This window comes from Limulus polyphemus, unplaced genomic scaffold, assembly GCF_000517525.1.
Source record: "Limulus polyphemus unplaced genomic scaffold, Limulus_polyphemus-2.1.2 Scaffold7, whole genome shotgun sequence".
Taxonomy (NCBI): Eukaryota; Metazoa; Arthropoda; class Merostomata; order Xiphosura; family Limulidae; genus Limulus; species Limulus polyphemus.
In genome coordinates this window covers 491,293-510,693 of record NW_013665617.1, presented here as the reverse complement: position 1 = coordinate 510,693, position 19,401 = coordinate 491,293, and the positions used below count along the sequence as shown (strand labels likewise).

At 32.1% G+C, this 19,401-nt stretch overlaps 1 protein-coding gene and 1 long non-coding RNA gene across 3 annotated transcripts in view; one reads left to right on the top strand and one right to left on the bottom strand.

Annotated features, from left to right (window-relative positions):
* LOC106476562 (zwei Ig domain protein zig-8-like) overlaps positions 1–19,401 on the top strand; it is a 173,018-nt gene that overhangs the window by 118,879 nt on the left and 34,738 nt on the right. For both annotated transcript variants that reach the window (XM_022381374.1, XM_013937241.2), the window contains exons 3-5: positions 3,981–4,191; positions 5,471–5,767; positions 14,736–14,918. In XM_022381374.1, coding sequence (XP_022237082.1) covers positions 3,981–4,191; positions 5,471–5,767; positions 14,736–14,866 — 639 coding nt within the window. In that variant the 3' untranslated portion in view covers positions 14,867–14,918. The remainder of the gene's footprint in view (positions 1–3,980; positions 4,192–5,470; positions 5,768–14,735; positions 14,919–19,401) is intronic.
* LOC111084889 lies at positions 1,793–18,970 on the bottom strand. The gene is made up of 3 exons (XR_002609776.1): positions 18,697–18,970; positions 3,562–3,748; positions 1,793–2,171 (listed from the first exon to the last, which is right to left on the bottom strand). It is a non-coding gene; the product is annotated as an uncharacterized LOC111084889 (long non-coding RNA).

Genomic DNA, 19,401 nt, shown 5'->3' with positions numbered 1-19,401 from the left:
CATATTTGATAGGTTAAAACAGCAAACGTCGTTAAAAGTACCCAACGTTTTGAAATAGTGCACCATTATTCAACATCATATGATACCCGAATATAAACCGATACAAATTTCTGGAGATTTGTTGACCACGTGTTACACAAGAACAAACTGTTCTGGATTTGTACTAGAATGAAAGTCGCAAAAGTAGTATATCCATGAGCTGTACAATTAGTTAGTTATTAACTTTCGCATTAATACGTTAGTTGCTATTCTCAGTTCTAAAGAAAGGAAGACGTACTCTGGAAGTGTTGTGTATATGTGCGCATGTTTTTGTTTGACCGTAAAAAACTGTTTTTTGGTGTCTTCAAATATGTCTGTAGTTTGTACCGTAAGATATAGAACTGATGTAAACACATATACATGGTAACTGTAAAAAAGGAACCTCACATTTAATGAAATGTGTTTATAATTGCGTAGATGGACAAAAATCTTTGGTAACATAAATAACACGATGGGAAAATAAAGAATTAAGAACTTACGTCAAAGGTTGAAGGTTCACAGTCCACTATGATGCATTGTTCACATGGCTGTGAAATGGAAATGTAGAGTTACTTTAATTTTGACCATCCTGCGATAAATTTCAAAGAATTGCCTTTTTTGTAGTATAATTCATGGAGCTATGCGATTCCAAGAATGAAATATACACAGTTTAACTGACAAAATTACCCCTCCACCAATGCTCAGCGGTGACCTTGAGGGTTTACAAGCTAAAAATGGGTTTCATACCATTTGTTGATAGACCTCTGTATAGCTTCGCACTTAAACACAAACAAACAAGGCTCACAAAATAAACATTGATAAGTGCTTAAGAAACTACAGTTTTATTAATATTTAATGGGAATACCTGGATGAAATTTTCTGGTTAAATTTTACTTTGCTTTTAACAACAAATTTATTTTATAACCAGCTTAATTAATCCAGTACTCGGCGCCCAGAATATCGAAATTTAATTCCAGCTAAATATATTTAAAGTTAGAAATTATATTTTAGTATATATGTATATATATATTTATTTATTTCTCTTTGTATACTTTGGTTTTATTCAGATATTCACACAAAGATTCTCTGATCTCGCCGTTTTTAATTTTGAATTGATAGACTGTAGAGGGAAGGTATTAAGATAGCAGCGCTAATTTCCCAACTCTTGAGCTACTGTATTGGATAGGGGGGACTCAAATGTCATCCATTATAACTCACCCTCGGTTCGCAAATACGGGAGTATGTTTTTTTTCTTTTTTGCTGCTGCAGTAGTAGCATCATCAACAGAACGTGAAACATAGTCCAGTACGCTAACTTCTAGGTCAAGCATACATTATGTTTATAAAGAGGTCTTAACGGATAAAAAGCTCTATATTGGAAGTTCATTTTTAAAACATGGTTGTTGTTTGTATTTTTGTCATTTGTTATTAATTTAATCTGGCGTTTGCTTAATTAATTTCCTGTTAAGAACATGCAAATATCAACAGAAAATCTCATCGAGCTAAATATGTGCATAGATCACGTAACCTAAATTGAAACTTGAACGACATTCATAGAACTTTACCAAATTAAAGTCATTACAGTGCAGTGTCAATAAACTTTGATTTATTTTAGTGAATCACACACACAAAATAGAAATTTGAAGTGTTCAGCATTGCAAATGTAAGATTTAAATTATGAGTATCTTATAAAATTACCAAAACAACACATAGCTGGGACTTAGAAGACGGGAGAAATTGTTTTTATAACTATCTAGTTTCACGAGGACTGATTGTTTAGACAGATTGAATTTTCTTCTATAAAATCCCGCCTTTAGTCGCTGACAATATAGGTGTCCCCGTTAATATCTCGACAAATTGAGATAAAAAAAATAGAAAGCTGTTCTGCCTTAGTATCAATAGTCATCAAATGAAGCTACGACATTAGGAAACAAATTCTCCTCGGCACATATCACTGTGTTAACAGCAATTTCTGTTATTCAAAGACTTCAATTAAGTCTTTCCCCTTCTTGTAAAACGTCAGCAGAGACTTGATAAATCGGCTCGATGACAAGTTCTAGTGGAAGAACCACAGAAACGGTGGTGGTAGGTTGCAGTTGACGAAACGATGGTGGTAGGCTGCAGTTGACGAAATTTCTGACAAATATCTTCTACCTTCAAAGAGCAAACAGAATCTGTATCAAAAGTTAAGAAACGAGTAGATTGAAATGTACTTGATGAAAGGTTGCATCTTGGAATATTGTACTTTGAAACTTCATATAATTCATTGATTTTCTCTTTTAATCTTTCATATAATGTTGCTTCCGACTGAAAGATGTTTATTATAAATTGGCAGTTATTGCTGGTTAAAGTCAATATAGCTTAATATATCAGAACATATCTCTAGTACAATTTACTTCATGATTCAATTTACGAGACAAAGTTTGTGAAGCATTTGGTTTTACTATAGATTTATAAAAGGTTTATAACTTTTCCAGTATGGAACCCTTTTTTATTATTCCATTAGCGCGCATAATTTTTTTTAATTCAAGAATAGTGTTTTATGTGTGTAAGTTTTGAATTTTAAACATTGTCCCTCATAAAATGAACGAACTGTAGCTAGAGGTTGAGTCACGCTTAAATTAGCTTATATTGCTAATGTACGAAAAGTACATTATAAAGTTTATTCATAGTTAAAGGTAGAAACACCAGTTTATTCACTTGAATATTTTTAGTATTCGTATAATACCTTTCCTCTAACCTAAAATCAATTTTGTATATTTTTCTTTCTCTTTTAAAAAGTAACAACACTAAAATCTAATGACATAGCGTCCACCTTTGAAAGATGTGTAATCTCTTAGAAACTATTGGTGTAATAATCGGTCAGTCGCTTTCAAATTATACTCACAGCACTTCACTCAAAGTGAAGCTTCAGCGAAATAATGTTGTACCTATAGATACACTAATTTGTCCTTCCCCCCCAGTGGCACAGCGGTATGTCTACAGACTTACACTGCACAAAACTGGGTTTCGATATCAGCGGTGGGCAGAGCATAACTAACCCATTGGGTAGCTTTACGTTTAATAATAATAAGATAAAGTAAACATATCATCAATGAAATTTGACATCAGTAATTTAAATATTCATGAGCTTTTGTGTAAATAGTTTTTAAACAAGTAGATGTGAGACATTTAATAATAACCAACCTTCTTTCTCGCTGTAAATATGTATCTTATAGCTTGAATTCCAAAATAAAGTTTCCTGTAGTTTAATGTGACTATTGAACTGTGTTAATTGTAGTTTTAATTGGTAGATACATTTGAAAAAGCAAAGATGAATATGATTCCTTTAGCCGGAAAAGCACGCTTCTTGCTATGATAAAAAAATCAATAGCTTATAATGTTGCGCTAGAATGAAACTTTTCTGTCATTATTAGTATTTGATGTAAAATAAAAGAATATTAGCTCCTACAGAAAGAGGATGCAACACAAAAGTATGATCGTATGGCTATAGTAAAGCAAACATCCTTATTATTATTTAATACAACAAATTAACTATACATACACTGCTGCATCATAAGAGATGCTCAAACTGGGCTCCACCAGCATTCAAACAATCATGATATCTATGACGGAGAGCCTGACATTTGTTACACAATTTTCAACTCTAATTCAGTGGAAAGGATTTATGATCTGTTGCTTTAATTCGTCAATGGTTTTGGTGTTTATTTTTAGAAATCCTCCGATATTATCTGAAATGAAGATAAAACTTTTAGAATCGATATACAGAAAATAAAGATGTTACATAACTTAAAGGATGGGTCAAATTTTTGGGCCACTCTGTATACATTGTTACGAATAGTCAATGTTAATATCTACCTAAACCTATAATTGAGGAGTTTTAATAAAAAAAAAAACTTGTTAAGAATTTTATTTGAGGACAGCAAAATAAAATTATTTTGTGGTATGTGCATCTTTCTGCAGGTCTCTTGGATCCGGCTACGCGATTTTCATGTGCTTACCGTAGGTAGGTACACATACACTTCAGACGAACGGTTTGAAGTTTATCATACCGATTTCTCGAACGACTGGGCTCTCAAAATACAGAACGTGCAACAAAAAGACGCGGGCTTGTATGAGTGTCAACTGACGTCGGACACTCCTGTGAGTCAGTATGTTTACCTTCGTGTTGTAGGTGAGTCTTAAGCTACAAGATATATAAAATACACGGGATTTAACAATAAATCAAAAGCGCAATCTCTTCAACTCGTATCATTCACTTGTGACTCAAAGTTATAAAATTAATTTTTACATTCAAGCCCCAAATTCACCCTAAAGTCTTTCATTTTCTGCAATATGTATTTAACAACTTTATGGTATAATGCTCTTTGCAAAATTTAATTAATATAAAAAATTGTGTGTCTAATAATCTGAGATTGGTAAAGTTACGTTATCTGAATATTTTATAGGTATTCGAGAAATATATTAACATTACATAAATACATAGTTCCATATATCTTCTGAACTACCTTCTCTTGTAATCTTTAGGCTTAAAGACACGATATTAATTATCCTTTTCCGTATGCATTGAAGGAAATATATATCTGAACAAACATTTAGCGAAATAAGTATTAATTATTACCATGGATATTTCATTTTAATTAATTAATCAAATTACTTGATCTAGACATTTATTTTCTTACAAATAAATATATTTAAAAATTAAATTAACTTAATACTTATATATATATATATATACCTTATTTTCTATTTCCTTTGACTGTTTGGAATCTAATCACAAGAGAAGCTTCAATCCATGCAATAATATATTTAATAGAAGTAAATTTTTAAAGTAATGTTTGACTAATTTGAAAATGGTTATAGAACAAAAGTATCTTGTGAAAAATGTTATTTATATATTTTCTGCATTAAATATCCTTAGGTGCAAACATTCAGAATAGTTTCAGCTATATTGTTGATGATTTTTTACTGTTTATATTTTATATGAGCATTGCACTAATTCAACTAATAACTGCTAGAATTCTATATGTTTTATATAGAAAATGAATAATTTCATCCAGTTTGTTTCAGTATTTCTTTACAGTGAGTGTTATAACATGTAAAAGCAGAAAGTTAATCAGTAAGATGTGGACTCTATAGGTAATGAACTGTATAAAAGGAAGTGGGTAATTTAGGAGCTTATCAAACGGACATTTTATAACTTCATATAACGTAATAATAACAATAATACTTATTATTTTGTAAAAATAATACACTTTTATATATTTAGTAATTGAAAATAATAGGTAACAACATAACTTCAAAAATGTGTGCAACATGTTGCAATTGATGACGAATGTGTTTCAATTTATCAATACGCTGGAAGTAGATTTAATAGCAAGATTATGATTAGTGTTCTAGTAATTGATCTAAGGTGTATTAAAGAAGTAAAAGAAAAAATCTATTACATGCAGTTCCAATTGCCAAAATATTGGAGGGAAACAAACGCTACTTCAAACCAGGGAGCCCTCTAAACCTAACGTGTTTCATCAGTAATAGTCCAGAGCCTCCAGTCTATGTGTTCTGGTATCACAATCAACGGATGATTAACTATGATACAATGAAGGGACAAATCACCGTTAAGAAAGCTCCTAAAAACACAGCCTTCAGCAGTCTGTATATTGACAATGCCCAGTCATCTGACTCAGGGAATTACACGTGTGCGCCTTCAAACGCAGATCCAGTCAGTATTCTTGTGCAGGCTATTGAAGGTCAGTGTTTGGATACTTTTGTTATGTTTCTTCCGAAAATTTAAATAAAATGATAGTTAAAGCTTCAGAATAATAAAGAAATACATCTATTTATAAAAATTATCAATCATATGGAATTAATATTTTCCTTATAAACTCTAGCATCGTGAGTCGATTGTACACAAATTGACACATTTTGGTTTCAGCTTTGAACAAGAAAATATTCATCAGACGTTTCTTTAAAAAAATGCAAGCAAATTTGCAAATTAAACTCTTCCCAAAGCAAAACTATGATAACTGGACCAATTTATCAACGCTATTTTCAAGTTTTGAACAACTCGACTTTCAAGATCTACATATCTACATATGCCGATGTTTCCATTTAACAACGTTATATTTTAAGATCTGTGCAAGAACTCAGCTAATAGATGTTTCCGTATATCAAACTATCTTCAAGTACAAAAGTTGTATTGTTCGAAATTTATAAGGTAAAATTATAGCTAAACACCAACTTTAGTGCTTTCTATCGTTCGTCATATGTTCTGCTGATCAAAACAGCCATTAATTTATGTATGATCGACTACCGATTTTAAGATTAAAACTATTTACGTTGTTAATTTGATGCCAATAAACAAACCAACATTCCCGAATTTGATCCTAAATTGCATGTGCTACAATACGAAATATGTTTTGGGAAGTCTGTTAACAGAAGCAGTCTCACTTGTGAAATGAATTAGTAAGATTTCTCAGTGTTGTGTATTTAATAAATTAAATTTTGTGTAAAAATCGTTTAAAGGATTCATTTCTGACAACTGTTAATTTGATCAGTTTTGTATTGGCCTGACCGCGGCCCAATAGTCAGAGTGCTTGAACTGTGGAGTTGAACCTCAAAAGCTTACAATTCGGTTTGACAGAGTAGTCCAAGAATAGGTGAAGGGTGTTGTTAACTAGTTACTTTTCTTCTGTCACCATAACCTTAGATAGTCCTGGTGCGAAATAAAAAACAACAACAAAGTATTAGACAAAACCCACTGTGAATGAAATACTGAACCCTGTAAGTCTGGTGCAAAACTATACAATTGTTAAAATTCTATTTGCACATATGCATAATGTCGTTAATCTAAACCTGAATGTAAAAAAAATAAATATAGCCCATGTATTGTAATTGACATTTTAAGCTATGAGACTTTCTTCACGGTTTTCAATCTGCAAATGTAATACGTATCAGAGCCATCACAATTTAAAATCAAGATATATTTTTTACAATTGTTTTTTAATCTTCAAACTATAATTACTAGAATCCAGAACAGCTCGATTCGTACAGCATACATACACATGTTTGAACCGTTTTAGGCAAACATAACTTAATATCTTTTAATTTATACTCTTTGAAAAAGAAAGTTAAGACATAATGTTATTGAAGTTTACAACATTAATAAGAGGAGCGATACGATAAAGGCCTCTGATATATTTGTGCTGTATTCTTAGAATGTAGAAAGAGAGGAGACATATTTAATATTTGAAAGAACACTGGCTAGGTTTCAGTTAAGGCAGTTTTATTTTTCGAACAGGGTGATTAGTTTATGGAGTGAGTTGCCATCAGCAATAGACGAGGACAGCATTTTAGTAGAGTTTAAGATGAAAATAGATGATCTGCTGAAAAAAATAAAGTGTGGACTTACATTTTTACCCTTTTTAAGAGATAAATGCACATGAACAGTTTTGACGGACATAATAGTTTCTTTTTTGTTCGTAATTTTATTTTATGTTACAAAATGAGTACGATATTAATTTGTTTATCTCACTTTATGTTTAATCCAGTTAACTAATCAGCTAAACGCGTGAAAATAATGATTTCAGTATATGAATGATAAAATTTTAAAATTGATTAATAATAGATACGATCGGGTTGTTAATTAAAGAAATAGATGACCAAATATATACTGCCAACAAACAACATTCGTATTCATTCACTAGTGATTGTTTGTTTTTAGAAATTTTACGTAAAGCCGTCACTAATTTTGAAGTGATAGACTAGAGGGAAGGCAAATAGTCGACAACACTGACCTCCACTTTTGGGCTACTCTTTTCTGACCATATAGTGGGATTTGACCGTCACTTTTATAGCAATTTGTTTGCGGAAAGGGGTCGTAAACGAAGAACCTTCGGATTTACAGTTCGAGCACGCGAACTCAAAACGTCACACGTGGTCCTATTCATGAGCGATAAAATTGGAAAAGTTATGAAATTGTTTGGTTCTAAAAAGTAAAAATGTACATAAATGTTATTAATTTGACCATATTATTTGCATGGGTCGTGTCCTGTTGCTGCAAAAACACGCTTCTTGATTTGGATCCGTAGTTACGCTATAAGATTGACTGTCAAATCGCACTATTCTATCAGTCGACGATGGGCACTGTTAACTAGATGCCTTCCTTGTAATCTCTCAATTCAAAGCTAGAGACGGCTATGCGCAGATAGTCCTTGAGTAAGTTTGACCGAAAATAATTATAAACAAAGAAACTTATTTTAAAAGCTCGTTATATGTGTGACGATTAAAATATGCCAGAGAACAACTTCTTACAGAAACAAATTCAAAATTGAGCATTTCACTACTTTTATTGAGTATCAAAATGTCATAGCAATAATGCTTTTCGGTGTTTTAGAAACTGCAGTATTACACTTCAATGTTTCAGTATCAGTGACACGTGCGACATTCATTCAAACAAATGACACGACAGAAGATTTAGTCACAAGCCAACCAATTACCTGAAGTCAAAGAAGCGAAGAAACAAGCTCTGACTGAGCAGATGGCGTAAAGCCCTTGAGATTACTTTCTTCACTGCTATATCATATTGAGAATACAGTGGTTGCTAGGAAACAAAATCCGTTTAGTACCTCTAATACGTGTGTACATTATGTCTGATGGGAATGAGTCTGTAAATAACCTGCAAGAAGCATGCACGTTATGTTTGCGAAAATCTATTTTGGTATTAAATAAATCAATGAAAACAACTGAAACAACTTGCTAAAACCATATCTTTATTCAAAAACACAAACACGTTTATTGTGCCCTTGTAGTTCATGCACTAAAGAAAAACGTTTCAGTTGCATATGTCTTTCTATCCGTTCATAAGGGCGAACGAGTCACACGACATCTTTCCCTTAAGGTATTGAAAACAGCAAAAAAGTGTTTTCATGAAACACTATAGACAGAGAACGTGCCTTAAACTGTTGTAGTTGATGGAAGTAACGATACCTTTTAAAGTATTCTTAGAGGGAAGGACACTTAGATAAGGTTACAAGTCTCAACTTTAGCGCAAATATACCTCTAGTCAACAATGTATATTCATCATTTTATAAATAATGTTTAGTTTTCTTGTTACACGTACTTCCTTGTATGAAGATTATCCGCTTTTAAGCCCATACTCTATATAAAGTTTCATATTCATATAGCAAGCACTTTGTTACCATTCATTCTCAGCAACACGATGAAGTGGCCACCTCCAACTCGTTAAAACCGGATTAAATAATACATAATAACTCTAGAAAGTATGCTTACAGAATAATTTACTTGTGAGGATTAATATAACATAATACAAATAGGGGTAATTATTCTATGTCTTATTTGGATGTGTATATATTTTATTCCACAATACCTGCATATACCAACACTGGTAGTTGTATAAGAATGGTTACTTTATGCTGTGAATTCTACAGTGTTCTACAAACCTTGTGATAAGTTATGGTATTCTATAATAACCATTAGAAATAGGTGTGTTTTTCAAAACTGCAAACAAAAATATTCTTAATATTTTGATAAAAATCACTTCGATTGCAGAAATGTTTTTTCTCCATATCCCCTTCAATTTATCTATTTCGTATTCCAAACTAAAGATGTGTAAAAATAGAAAATCAGCCCTATCGTTTGTTTCCTACAACCTGCTTCCCAGGAGGCCTTTCATTCAATATCAGAACTCGTCAGCTGAGTTGGACAACGAGAGACAAAAGTTTATCTGAAACACATTCATATATGCAGCATAAGAAGTTCAAAGTTACGCTTTAACTGCCGATAGCTAGCAAAGCAGTAAGGTCTAATTGTCCTAATATTTGTGATAAATCTAAGTGAATTTTATCACAAGTATTAGGTTTATGAGATTCCAATGTTTTGCGAACCTTCGTAGTTTAAATCGTAATTTTCGCGTATAGAGCATGCACTGTGTTATGACATAACGTGTTAAAAGCCAGTAAGGTTGCATATAATGAAACATATCTAAAATTATTAACTACTATGATAGAAAAGATGATTCTTACTTGTACTTTTATGGTGGCAGAAAATAACATTTGTTAAATTCGTATAATGTTTAGCAGATTTCGAAGTATTGTATTCAATGAGGTAAATAATGAAAACAAACAAGTTTGACAATGTAATAAGTTGATGTAAAAACTTCACAATTAGTAGTTACGAGGCCCGGCATGGCCAGGTGGTTAGGGCGCTCAACTCGTAATGTGAGGGTCGTGGGTTCGAATCCCCGTTCCACTAAACATGCTCGCCTTTTCAGCCGTGGGGGCGCTATAATGTAGCGGTCAATCCCACTATTCGTTTGTAAAAGAGTCCGCCAAGAGTTGGCGGTGGGTGGTGGTGCCTTCCCTCTAGTCTTACACTGTTAAATTAGAGACGGCTAGTGCAGATAGCCCTCGTGTAGATTAGCGCGAAATTCAAATCAAACAAACAAATAGTAGTTACGAGTAAAAGTTTTGTTTGTTTTAACTCTTACTACTTAATGAGCTAACAGCGCTGTGGGGATTGAACTTCGAAATTTAGCTTTATAAGCTTTGAAGTTTAGCGATGAATTATCAAGACGGGGAGTCGTATAAAAAAGTAAAAACTTTTAAAAATATTTTGCGAACAAAGTATCCGACATGAATGACACCATAATAGTTTACATAATATTCCTGAATCTTGGTAATAAAAATTTTAATTTACTAAGTAATCATAATGAAACTGTGATCTTTTTTGATTTTCTCACTGTTTTCGTGAAAATAAAAGTACCTTTTCTTACAGTTATTTTTCATGAAGGTAAATTATTAAAATGAGAACTTCTGTAGATATAATTGACACAAATCTACTGTTAAAGGTGTAACTATATTGATCTTGAAGTCTACCTGTGATAACTACCTCAAACCTATAGAAAAACAGTAGAGATGAGAAAATTTTAACATTAAGTCAATTTGGAGCATCTCGTTGACCTTTGTCTCTTATTAAAAGTGCTATATAACATCACTAATAGAACAAATGGGAAAATATATATATAGCTCTGAATCTTGCTCACACAGTATCTAAAATTAGAAAACTTATATTCGTACTTTTAAAAAGGCTCGTCACGTTCGTTTGGAATGTTTCGTAGTATCCAGAATATAGAAAAACAAGGAACTTGTTTGGAACATTTATCAGTTTTCTCTGCTTAAGTTTCAATTTCTATCATGTTCTTTGTTTTCGCGTTTTTGGATAAAGGGGTTGTTTTCTTTAATATCGAAATTTTATATGTTTTATTTAAACACAAGAAGCGTTTTATTGTTATTTCTTCTACAACAAATGTGTAAGGGACAGCCCGCAAAATTTCTTATTTTAGTTAATTTTCAAACAGACAGTGGATATTTGTAATCATTTGTGTATATTAAGTTTAACTCTATATAATTTGATTGATTTTACAAAATTTATACACAAGTTAATTATTTTACTTCTTCTGTTAACGGATAATATACTGAAAGCCATATTACATAATCTCATTCATCTACGGAATCAATTGATTTTTAAACTGCACATAAAAATAATTTCTTATTAACAATGCTCTGTTAAACTGCTGATAAACCTCAATTTCACGCTGATATTTTTTCATATTTTTACTTCATTGTTTGTGTCGTCAAACTTTGTGACATGATAATGCTAGGTTAAATCTTTTTTGGTTTCTTTTTTTTTTGCTTATTTGGTATATGCTGTTTCTATCTTTCAGTAAATCATACATTATTATAGTTTATTTTATTGTAGGTAAAGCTAATTTGTTTCTGCTTAACTGAAATCTTGCTTTGTATTGGTTTATTGTCGTTATTGCTTAAGAGTAGTCCTAGGACGAATGTAATTTAAAACTTACGATGGAAGAGAATTTGGCCCGGGCATGGTTTAATAGATAGTGTACCCAAACTACTAGTCACAGAATCCATGTTTGTATGATCCACTATCGCAAAAACAGGTCTTGCGCTTTGGATCTTTGGGTATGATTTAAAAATAACTGATAAATCACTATTTGAACAGACAAGAGTAACCCAAGATGCTTTTTGTCAGTGATTGCTGTTGAATAGCTGCTTTAACTCTATAGTCTATAAGTTCAAAATTAACAACGTCATTGTGAAGCTTTACGGAAAATTCTGAAACAAACAGACAGCAAATTTAAAAAGAGTGTGAGAGTTCCATTCCGGGAAGATGTAGATTATTGGATAACACAGAACACATGTATTTAAAACTTGGCTGAAAAACAGAAGACAAACAAACACGCTTTTTAGTTTTTGACGGCTCTACAAATGGCCACCAAAAGGCGTCTCAATTTTTTATTGCATTTACTTGTAATAAAAGCCTCAATTTGTTATGTAGTTGAATAAATGTATCTTTGACACCAGTTAAAATAAAAAAGGCCACATTCAACATAAAGCAACTATAATGCTTTTTGAAACGTTCTTGTTTTTCAACCGAAAATTGCAGTAACGCATGTCAATGTTTGAGCTAATTCGAGAACAGGCTAATCCCAAATTGCCCTCTTTGTAACCTATACGATCATTAAAGTAGAATAGTTAATCAAATGGTATTTTATATCCATCGAAAAAACAAAAAGATCAACAAAAGCTAGAATTCAGGTGTATAATAAACATACAAGACTCAGTAATGCCGATCTGTCTTCAAAGGCCTACTATGCCAGAAATGAAGACCATACAATAAATTAGAATAGTACTGAAGTAATAGGACGAATCACACAAGAGAAAAACAAAGATAAGAGAAGTATACTAAATTCACCTCGTTGATAACACATTCGATGTAAAGTAGTCAAGAATCAGGTGTTTCTTATCTAACCCCCTTGAGATTTAGATAAGGAAAACAATCCCCATATATGATCTTAAAGTGTAGATTATGGAGAATTAAAAACAAATGTTTCAATTTTCTTCCTTCAAGATTAAAGATCACGGTCCTGAAGAAATGAACAAATACACATTGTAGATATCAATGAAGCAGATAACGATGTGGTTTTCAGCAATAATCTAGCAACAAAACATATATTTGCAGTAAAAGACACTTATATCAATGTTGTCAATAATAGAAGAGATGATAAGCATTCCTTGTAAGCCTTATTTTGGATTTCAAACCACAATATTTTGTCCTGGTTCTTGAATAATGTAAAAAATTTTGTTAATCCTTATTAACCCTAAGAAGAACTATACCTTCTGTTTCTTCTTCTGACAGAAAAACGTAAATAAAAGTCAGTCGCTGTACATGTTTACTTCTTCTGGAGCATGGCTGTTCCATTGTCTGTCTAACTACACTAATAAATACACTGGACGTATTTACCTGAAAACGTTAACATCAGTAAAACTACAACTTTATGTATACACTCCGATACTTTTCTATTTGGAAAATTATCTGACTTTAGATTATAGAAGCATGATGATTTAACTGATTACCTTCTCATGAATAATATTAATATATTATATAACGTGGTACTTTTCCTGAACTACAAATTTGACCTTCAACTTAACCTTAATGGTTCTTTGAACAGAAAAAGGAGAGGGTAAACAGCAAATGACATATAGAGATGAGGTCCCACTATATCTTATATCGGATATGCGTCTTTAAAACATAGTAAAAGTTACATCTTACTAAATATGCAAAATAATACATGCAATGCAAAGCAATGCACGCTAACACTTGAGGGCATATATTAGAAACGCCCACTTTTCTGCAATAATTATTAAGTTCAACAGAGATTGATATTACTGGTATAATGTATTTTACAATGTGACTTTATATACTATAACCCAAAGTATTAAGAATATAATGATCTTTACTGTGATTCAGTATGGTTACCTTGACCTGAATACATAATAGATCTGTTTAAAAAGACATTAAATGTATAAAAACCCATAAAACGGTTAAACGATTATTTTAGTGTTATAACATCTAAGGAAATACATTTTAGTGTTATATATATCTAAGGAAATACATTTTAGTGTTATAACATCTAAGGAAATACATTTTAGTGTTATATATATCTAAGGAAATACATTTTAGTGTTATATATATCTAAGGAAATACATAGAATTTCAACATATTTGGTGGTCGCAACACTCGACTACAAAATATTACCTTGAATGTGAAAGTAAAATGGCAACATATAGCATTAGATTTCTGATTGGTTAAGCTGTAAAATTATGTATGCTGCTAAATTTCTTCTTAGATTTCTGATTGGTTAAGCTGTAAAATTATGTATATTGCTAAATTTCTTCACGTAAATCTCACAGAATTACAACTGACACTGAACTATAGTGGATTTCCATCTCATCGTATTAAACTAATTAAGATAAATAATACGAAATCGTCTGGAACTGTAGTTATCAATTAATAACGCTGAGGACTTTATAATTTCATTAGAATGAGTAACTGAACCAGTTAGATAGCTTTAAACACTTGCTTAGTGAGTTGGATGAAACCCATACCTTGGTCATGGTTTCATGTTTTAGTTACAATGTTACACAGTGTGCATTAATGGCGATAGTTAACTGCTTAGATCAATATATATTCGTAGAATATGACCGAATAACAGTTAATAAAATGATTGTTTTACCTCAGAATGAGTAAGTATTTGTTTAAACTAATTAACTTTTCGTTTACTGGACTATGTTCAAATATGCAGGTAAATTAAACAATCTTATCAATCTTTCCCAGGTGAGAACACGGCTGCTGTCCAAAATGACGGAGGTCCTTCTATGCCTTCAGGGGTGTCGCGTCCTTTGACGATGCCGTTTTCAGTACTTTTTTCATTGACTTATGTGGTTAATGATGGTATTTGGAGATGACAAAACCAATGGTTGAGATGATGGAATGAAGGCTGTTTGAATATTCTTCTAAGTGAGTTTTTTGTTTTATTTTATTTTGATAATTTGTAACTTATTACCTAGGATTGTGTATTCATTATAACTATTGATTAATCATTGTTCGGTTAATTAGGATATATCACTTATAATATTGAAGTAGGGTGTTTTAAAATCATTGATTTTCTTTTTTAATAAATGCCACAAAAGGGAAATATGTATAAATGTAAACTATTATTTTTCGTTCTACATACACAGCCTCCCCGTGGCACAGCGGTATGTCTTCTGACCTATAACGCTAGAATCCTGGTTTCGATACCTGTGGTGGGCAAAGCACAGACAGCCCATTGTGTTGCTTTTTGCGTAAATTCAAAACATTTACATGCATATACGTGAGTGTGTTTATACAAATAAAAACTAATACGTTCCGTACTACATATATACATACACATATGTTTGTGTGTGTTGGTGTGTTTATATAGGGTGTACCAAAATTTGTTATCCAAAAATAAAACGTCATGAAACCAGGGCTTTTCCTTAGGACTTTTTTCAACAGTACAGTTGTATTTTAACTTCATAATTTTTTAATACATGACGCCTTATTGCACCTCACATATACAGGCTTAGTAACAAATGATCCAAAAAATGAAGAATATTTTTGTAAATACATTTATTTATCAATTCTGGAATAAAATTTTATAATCTTAAATATTTTTTTATATATTTTTCTACTTGAACTTACTTATATAGGTGAATTTTCAACTGCATAAATATTTCTACAGATTTGTGTTCAACTGCACACCAGGAAAACCCCTGCATGTAACAAAAAGTAAGAATAAAACGGAACCGAACACACAATTACACCTCCATGTGAAGCCATGTTGTTGTTGATGCGACTGGTCTGTCACCTAGTGATAAGAAATTCGATGCCCTTGGTAACAACAATATAAAAGTTTGGCGTCAATGTCCTTATGCGTTTTGTTTTATTACATTTTGTTTCTGGATGAGTAATTTTAATACACAGAAAAATCCGTGTATAAATGTTTGCTTTTATGTTTTTGCAGTATAAACATATTTTATGTCCAATTAGCAGCATCATGAGACATTTTTTCATTATTTAACAAATAGGCAATAATGATTTTTTATCATTGTTGCACCAAAGAGAGAAAAACAACTTAAGGCTGATGTTCATAAAGTGGTCTCTTTATTAAGAACAAGCGCAAACATTTGCAGAATACACTATTTCATTTGCATATGCATATGTAATGTGCTAGATTATTGCTTCAGCCATGTACATCTCTAACTTTCAAAGGAGCAGGAAGCGGGTGCCTATCTTTGTTTGACTGTCCAAAGACATCTACCACCAGAGGCAATAGAATAAGAATATGACAAAGCTGAGTAGTTCTTAGAGTGTTAGTTGTTGATATTGAATGGCTAAAAGTATGTTGTGTTCAATGTTGAATTATATTTCACCATTTCTGTACAGACAGTGAAAATTGAAAGAAAACCTCGTGAGGCACTCGATCTTGTTTGTGTTGTTCTGATAGAATTGAGTACACCATTCGACTAACCATTTCAAAACCAAGTGATGGGGGTAATTTGTTGGGTGGAGAACAAAAATTCGGTCTTTTGATTATTTTTATAAGAGCGAACAACATATAAAGTATACCGAAACGTTATTGCCCATCCTATCCACCCTCACAATACTATTATTTCTCACTGATGTGGAAGGATAGTTGAGAAATGAGAGTAAAATGAATGACCACTATTTTATTGATCCAACAATTATTTTGAGCGCATGACAGTGATCCTAATAATATTTCTCTGCTAGACAAAATTTGGCTCTGAATCCGATTGAGCACTTTTGGAAAGAGCTTTAACGTTTCGTTTATCATTGCAATTCTGTATCAGTATTGGTAAACACATATCTTCTGCAGTCTATGCCTATTAATTCTAGGTTATGTATCACAGTGAAATCATGGTTTAACCCAATTTCATATTAGAGGTGATAATAAAATGACAGTCGCTGTAGATCTATTATTTTACAAACATAAGTAATTGAATTCGTTGCAGAAAATTGGATAGAATAGTATGATTTTCCCTATTTAAATGTAAATAACTTTCATTGAATAGTTAATCAAAATAACATATTCTAACTATAAGAAATGCTCCTTTGAAGACCCTTCTGGAACACTTACGTGTATACATTAGTCTAGAAAAATGTTTACGACGTCCTAGTTCTGTCCTTATTAACTTGTTTTTTTTTTCTAAACAAGACGTTCCCCCTTTAAAAGTATCACATTGCTTTCTTGCTGTTTTTTTTTCTCGCCATTTTGCGTGCATGAAGCCTGTTGCTTGACGAGTTATCTGGTAAGAGTAGAAACCCGTTTCTTCTAGTAACATTTCAAAATTTGGAAGGACGTTTATTGAACAATAATTGTTTATAATGTATTGAAATATGAAACATTTTCCAGCAGACATTTCTGTGTTTTTTTTGGTCGTTTTTCTATAGTAGAAAATTAATTATACCACTCGAGTAACCATTTCAAAACCACCAACTTTTGTGAGTGTTCTTGACTTTTTGTATCATCTTTCACTATACAGATATACATCTTTCTTCCAGAGATTCATTAAAAAATACCACAGGAGATTCTCCTACATATTATCAGCGGGGTTTTTAATGCGTGCAACATCAAAACAGTGAAACGATTGTTTAGATTCATTACAGCATCTTGCAAGTCATTCAAAAGTTTTTCTTTGGTCTAAGTTTGTTGGTTGTTTATGTCTACAACAAAGGGTACATCGGCTTCAACATTAATGTCTATGAAAAAGAATGTCATGATATTACACGAGTCTTTACACATGCGCAAAGTCATTATGATTCTCCAATTAAAAAAGAACATTTTACTTTTTTCTTGTTCTCCTACGTATTTAGGAAGTCTTTTAATCAAATCGCCATGCTCAGTATTAATATTCACAACTCCTCTTGTGATCCTTTACTGAGATTACAAAATCCTTGTCTCATTTATTTGATCCATTAAAATGAAAATTCGAGCATGTAAATGTAATCCTTCCAGAATGATTTTGTCCAGCTGATTTTCTTTCTTTTCAGATCCGTAAAGTTCAGTTCTTTTCAGCTAAGATTAAAATTTGTTGTTTACCAAGCCGTAAAAATCAAAAAAATGAAAATTGTGAACCATTCCCGTTCTCAGTGGGCTGAATTGTCTCCGCTTGAAGATTCAGTTTTCTGAACTTGTTTAAGTTTAAATAAAATTTTAGCAAAAGTTGCGCCTGCTATAAAAATTTGCTCTAGTTTCTCCTGAAACTAGCTTTAATTATATTCTTCATAATCAAGGTTTGTTTTTTAAACTAAAAATATAGTACATACATGTTACTTATGCCAGCCGCGAGTAGCATTGTAATCCAATATCTATGTGACGGACTTCACTGTGAATGTTTTTGGGTGCGTTATAAAAGTGACGGTCAAATCCCATTATTCGATTGGAGTAGCCTAAGAGTTTTGTAAATGGGAGTATATAGTAATTTGATGTAAGTTTAGTAATTACACATACTGATATACTCTAATCATAATGTTTTGCCACTTTTGTTCTTGATGATTTAGAATAATAATTAATATATCGTCTAAATAATATGATTTGTAGCTACGTATTAAATTAATAAGAACGACAAGATTATCCTGTTATTTATTCTTACTTTATCTATTTTGAAACTAATATTCTAGTTATTTTCTTGTTTCTTACTCCTGATGTTCCAAAAGAGTAACTTATGATAAGTCTCGATAGTGAATGACTTACCAAGTAAGATCTCAGTTTATTTATTGTCATACTATCACAAGGTCTTCTATTTTTCGTACAGCAAGGTTTCTGGTCATGGAAGTAATTTCCGACTCAGGAAAAAACCAATAGCTCATCAACTTGAAGACAAACTAACTTCAGTTTCCTCTTTCTCACTACACCCTCCATGTCATCCTGAAAGCCAAGAAAAAGACGCTTTTCAAAGCCCTTTCTTATTCTTTTTTCTGAGAAAATCTCACAACTGTCTGTCGTCTCAATCCTTACATTATCAGATAATTTTCTGGGTACTATGCTCTGCGCTTTTCGTTCCAGTAGCGTTACCGCGGGCGTATTATTGCTTGCTTATCTAGCGTCTCTTCAGATGAAACTGACCGAGTTACTCATATGAGCAGCACTAAATTCTTGCAAGATTCTTGGACTGCGATTAGTTCTTTGTGAGACTGAGTCACGCCAGTAGACACCTTCTATCACACACGTGGTAGGTTCTTCGTTGTGTTACAAGTGAAAACATGCTATGAGATGAGTTGCGCGATTTACTTAACTTGATCACTGCCAAGCCTGGTTGTTAACAGTATCTTTGTCTAAGTAGTTCCAGTGAAGACCTCCCATTTTTCCAAACAAAACAACTAGCTGTCCAGTCATTTTTTTTTTTGTATTGACAGTTCAATTAAGTTATATTTTTATGTTTCTTTTTCTGCTAGAATA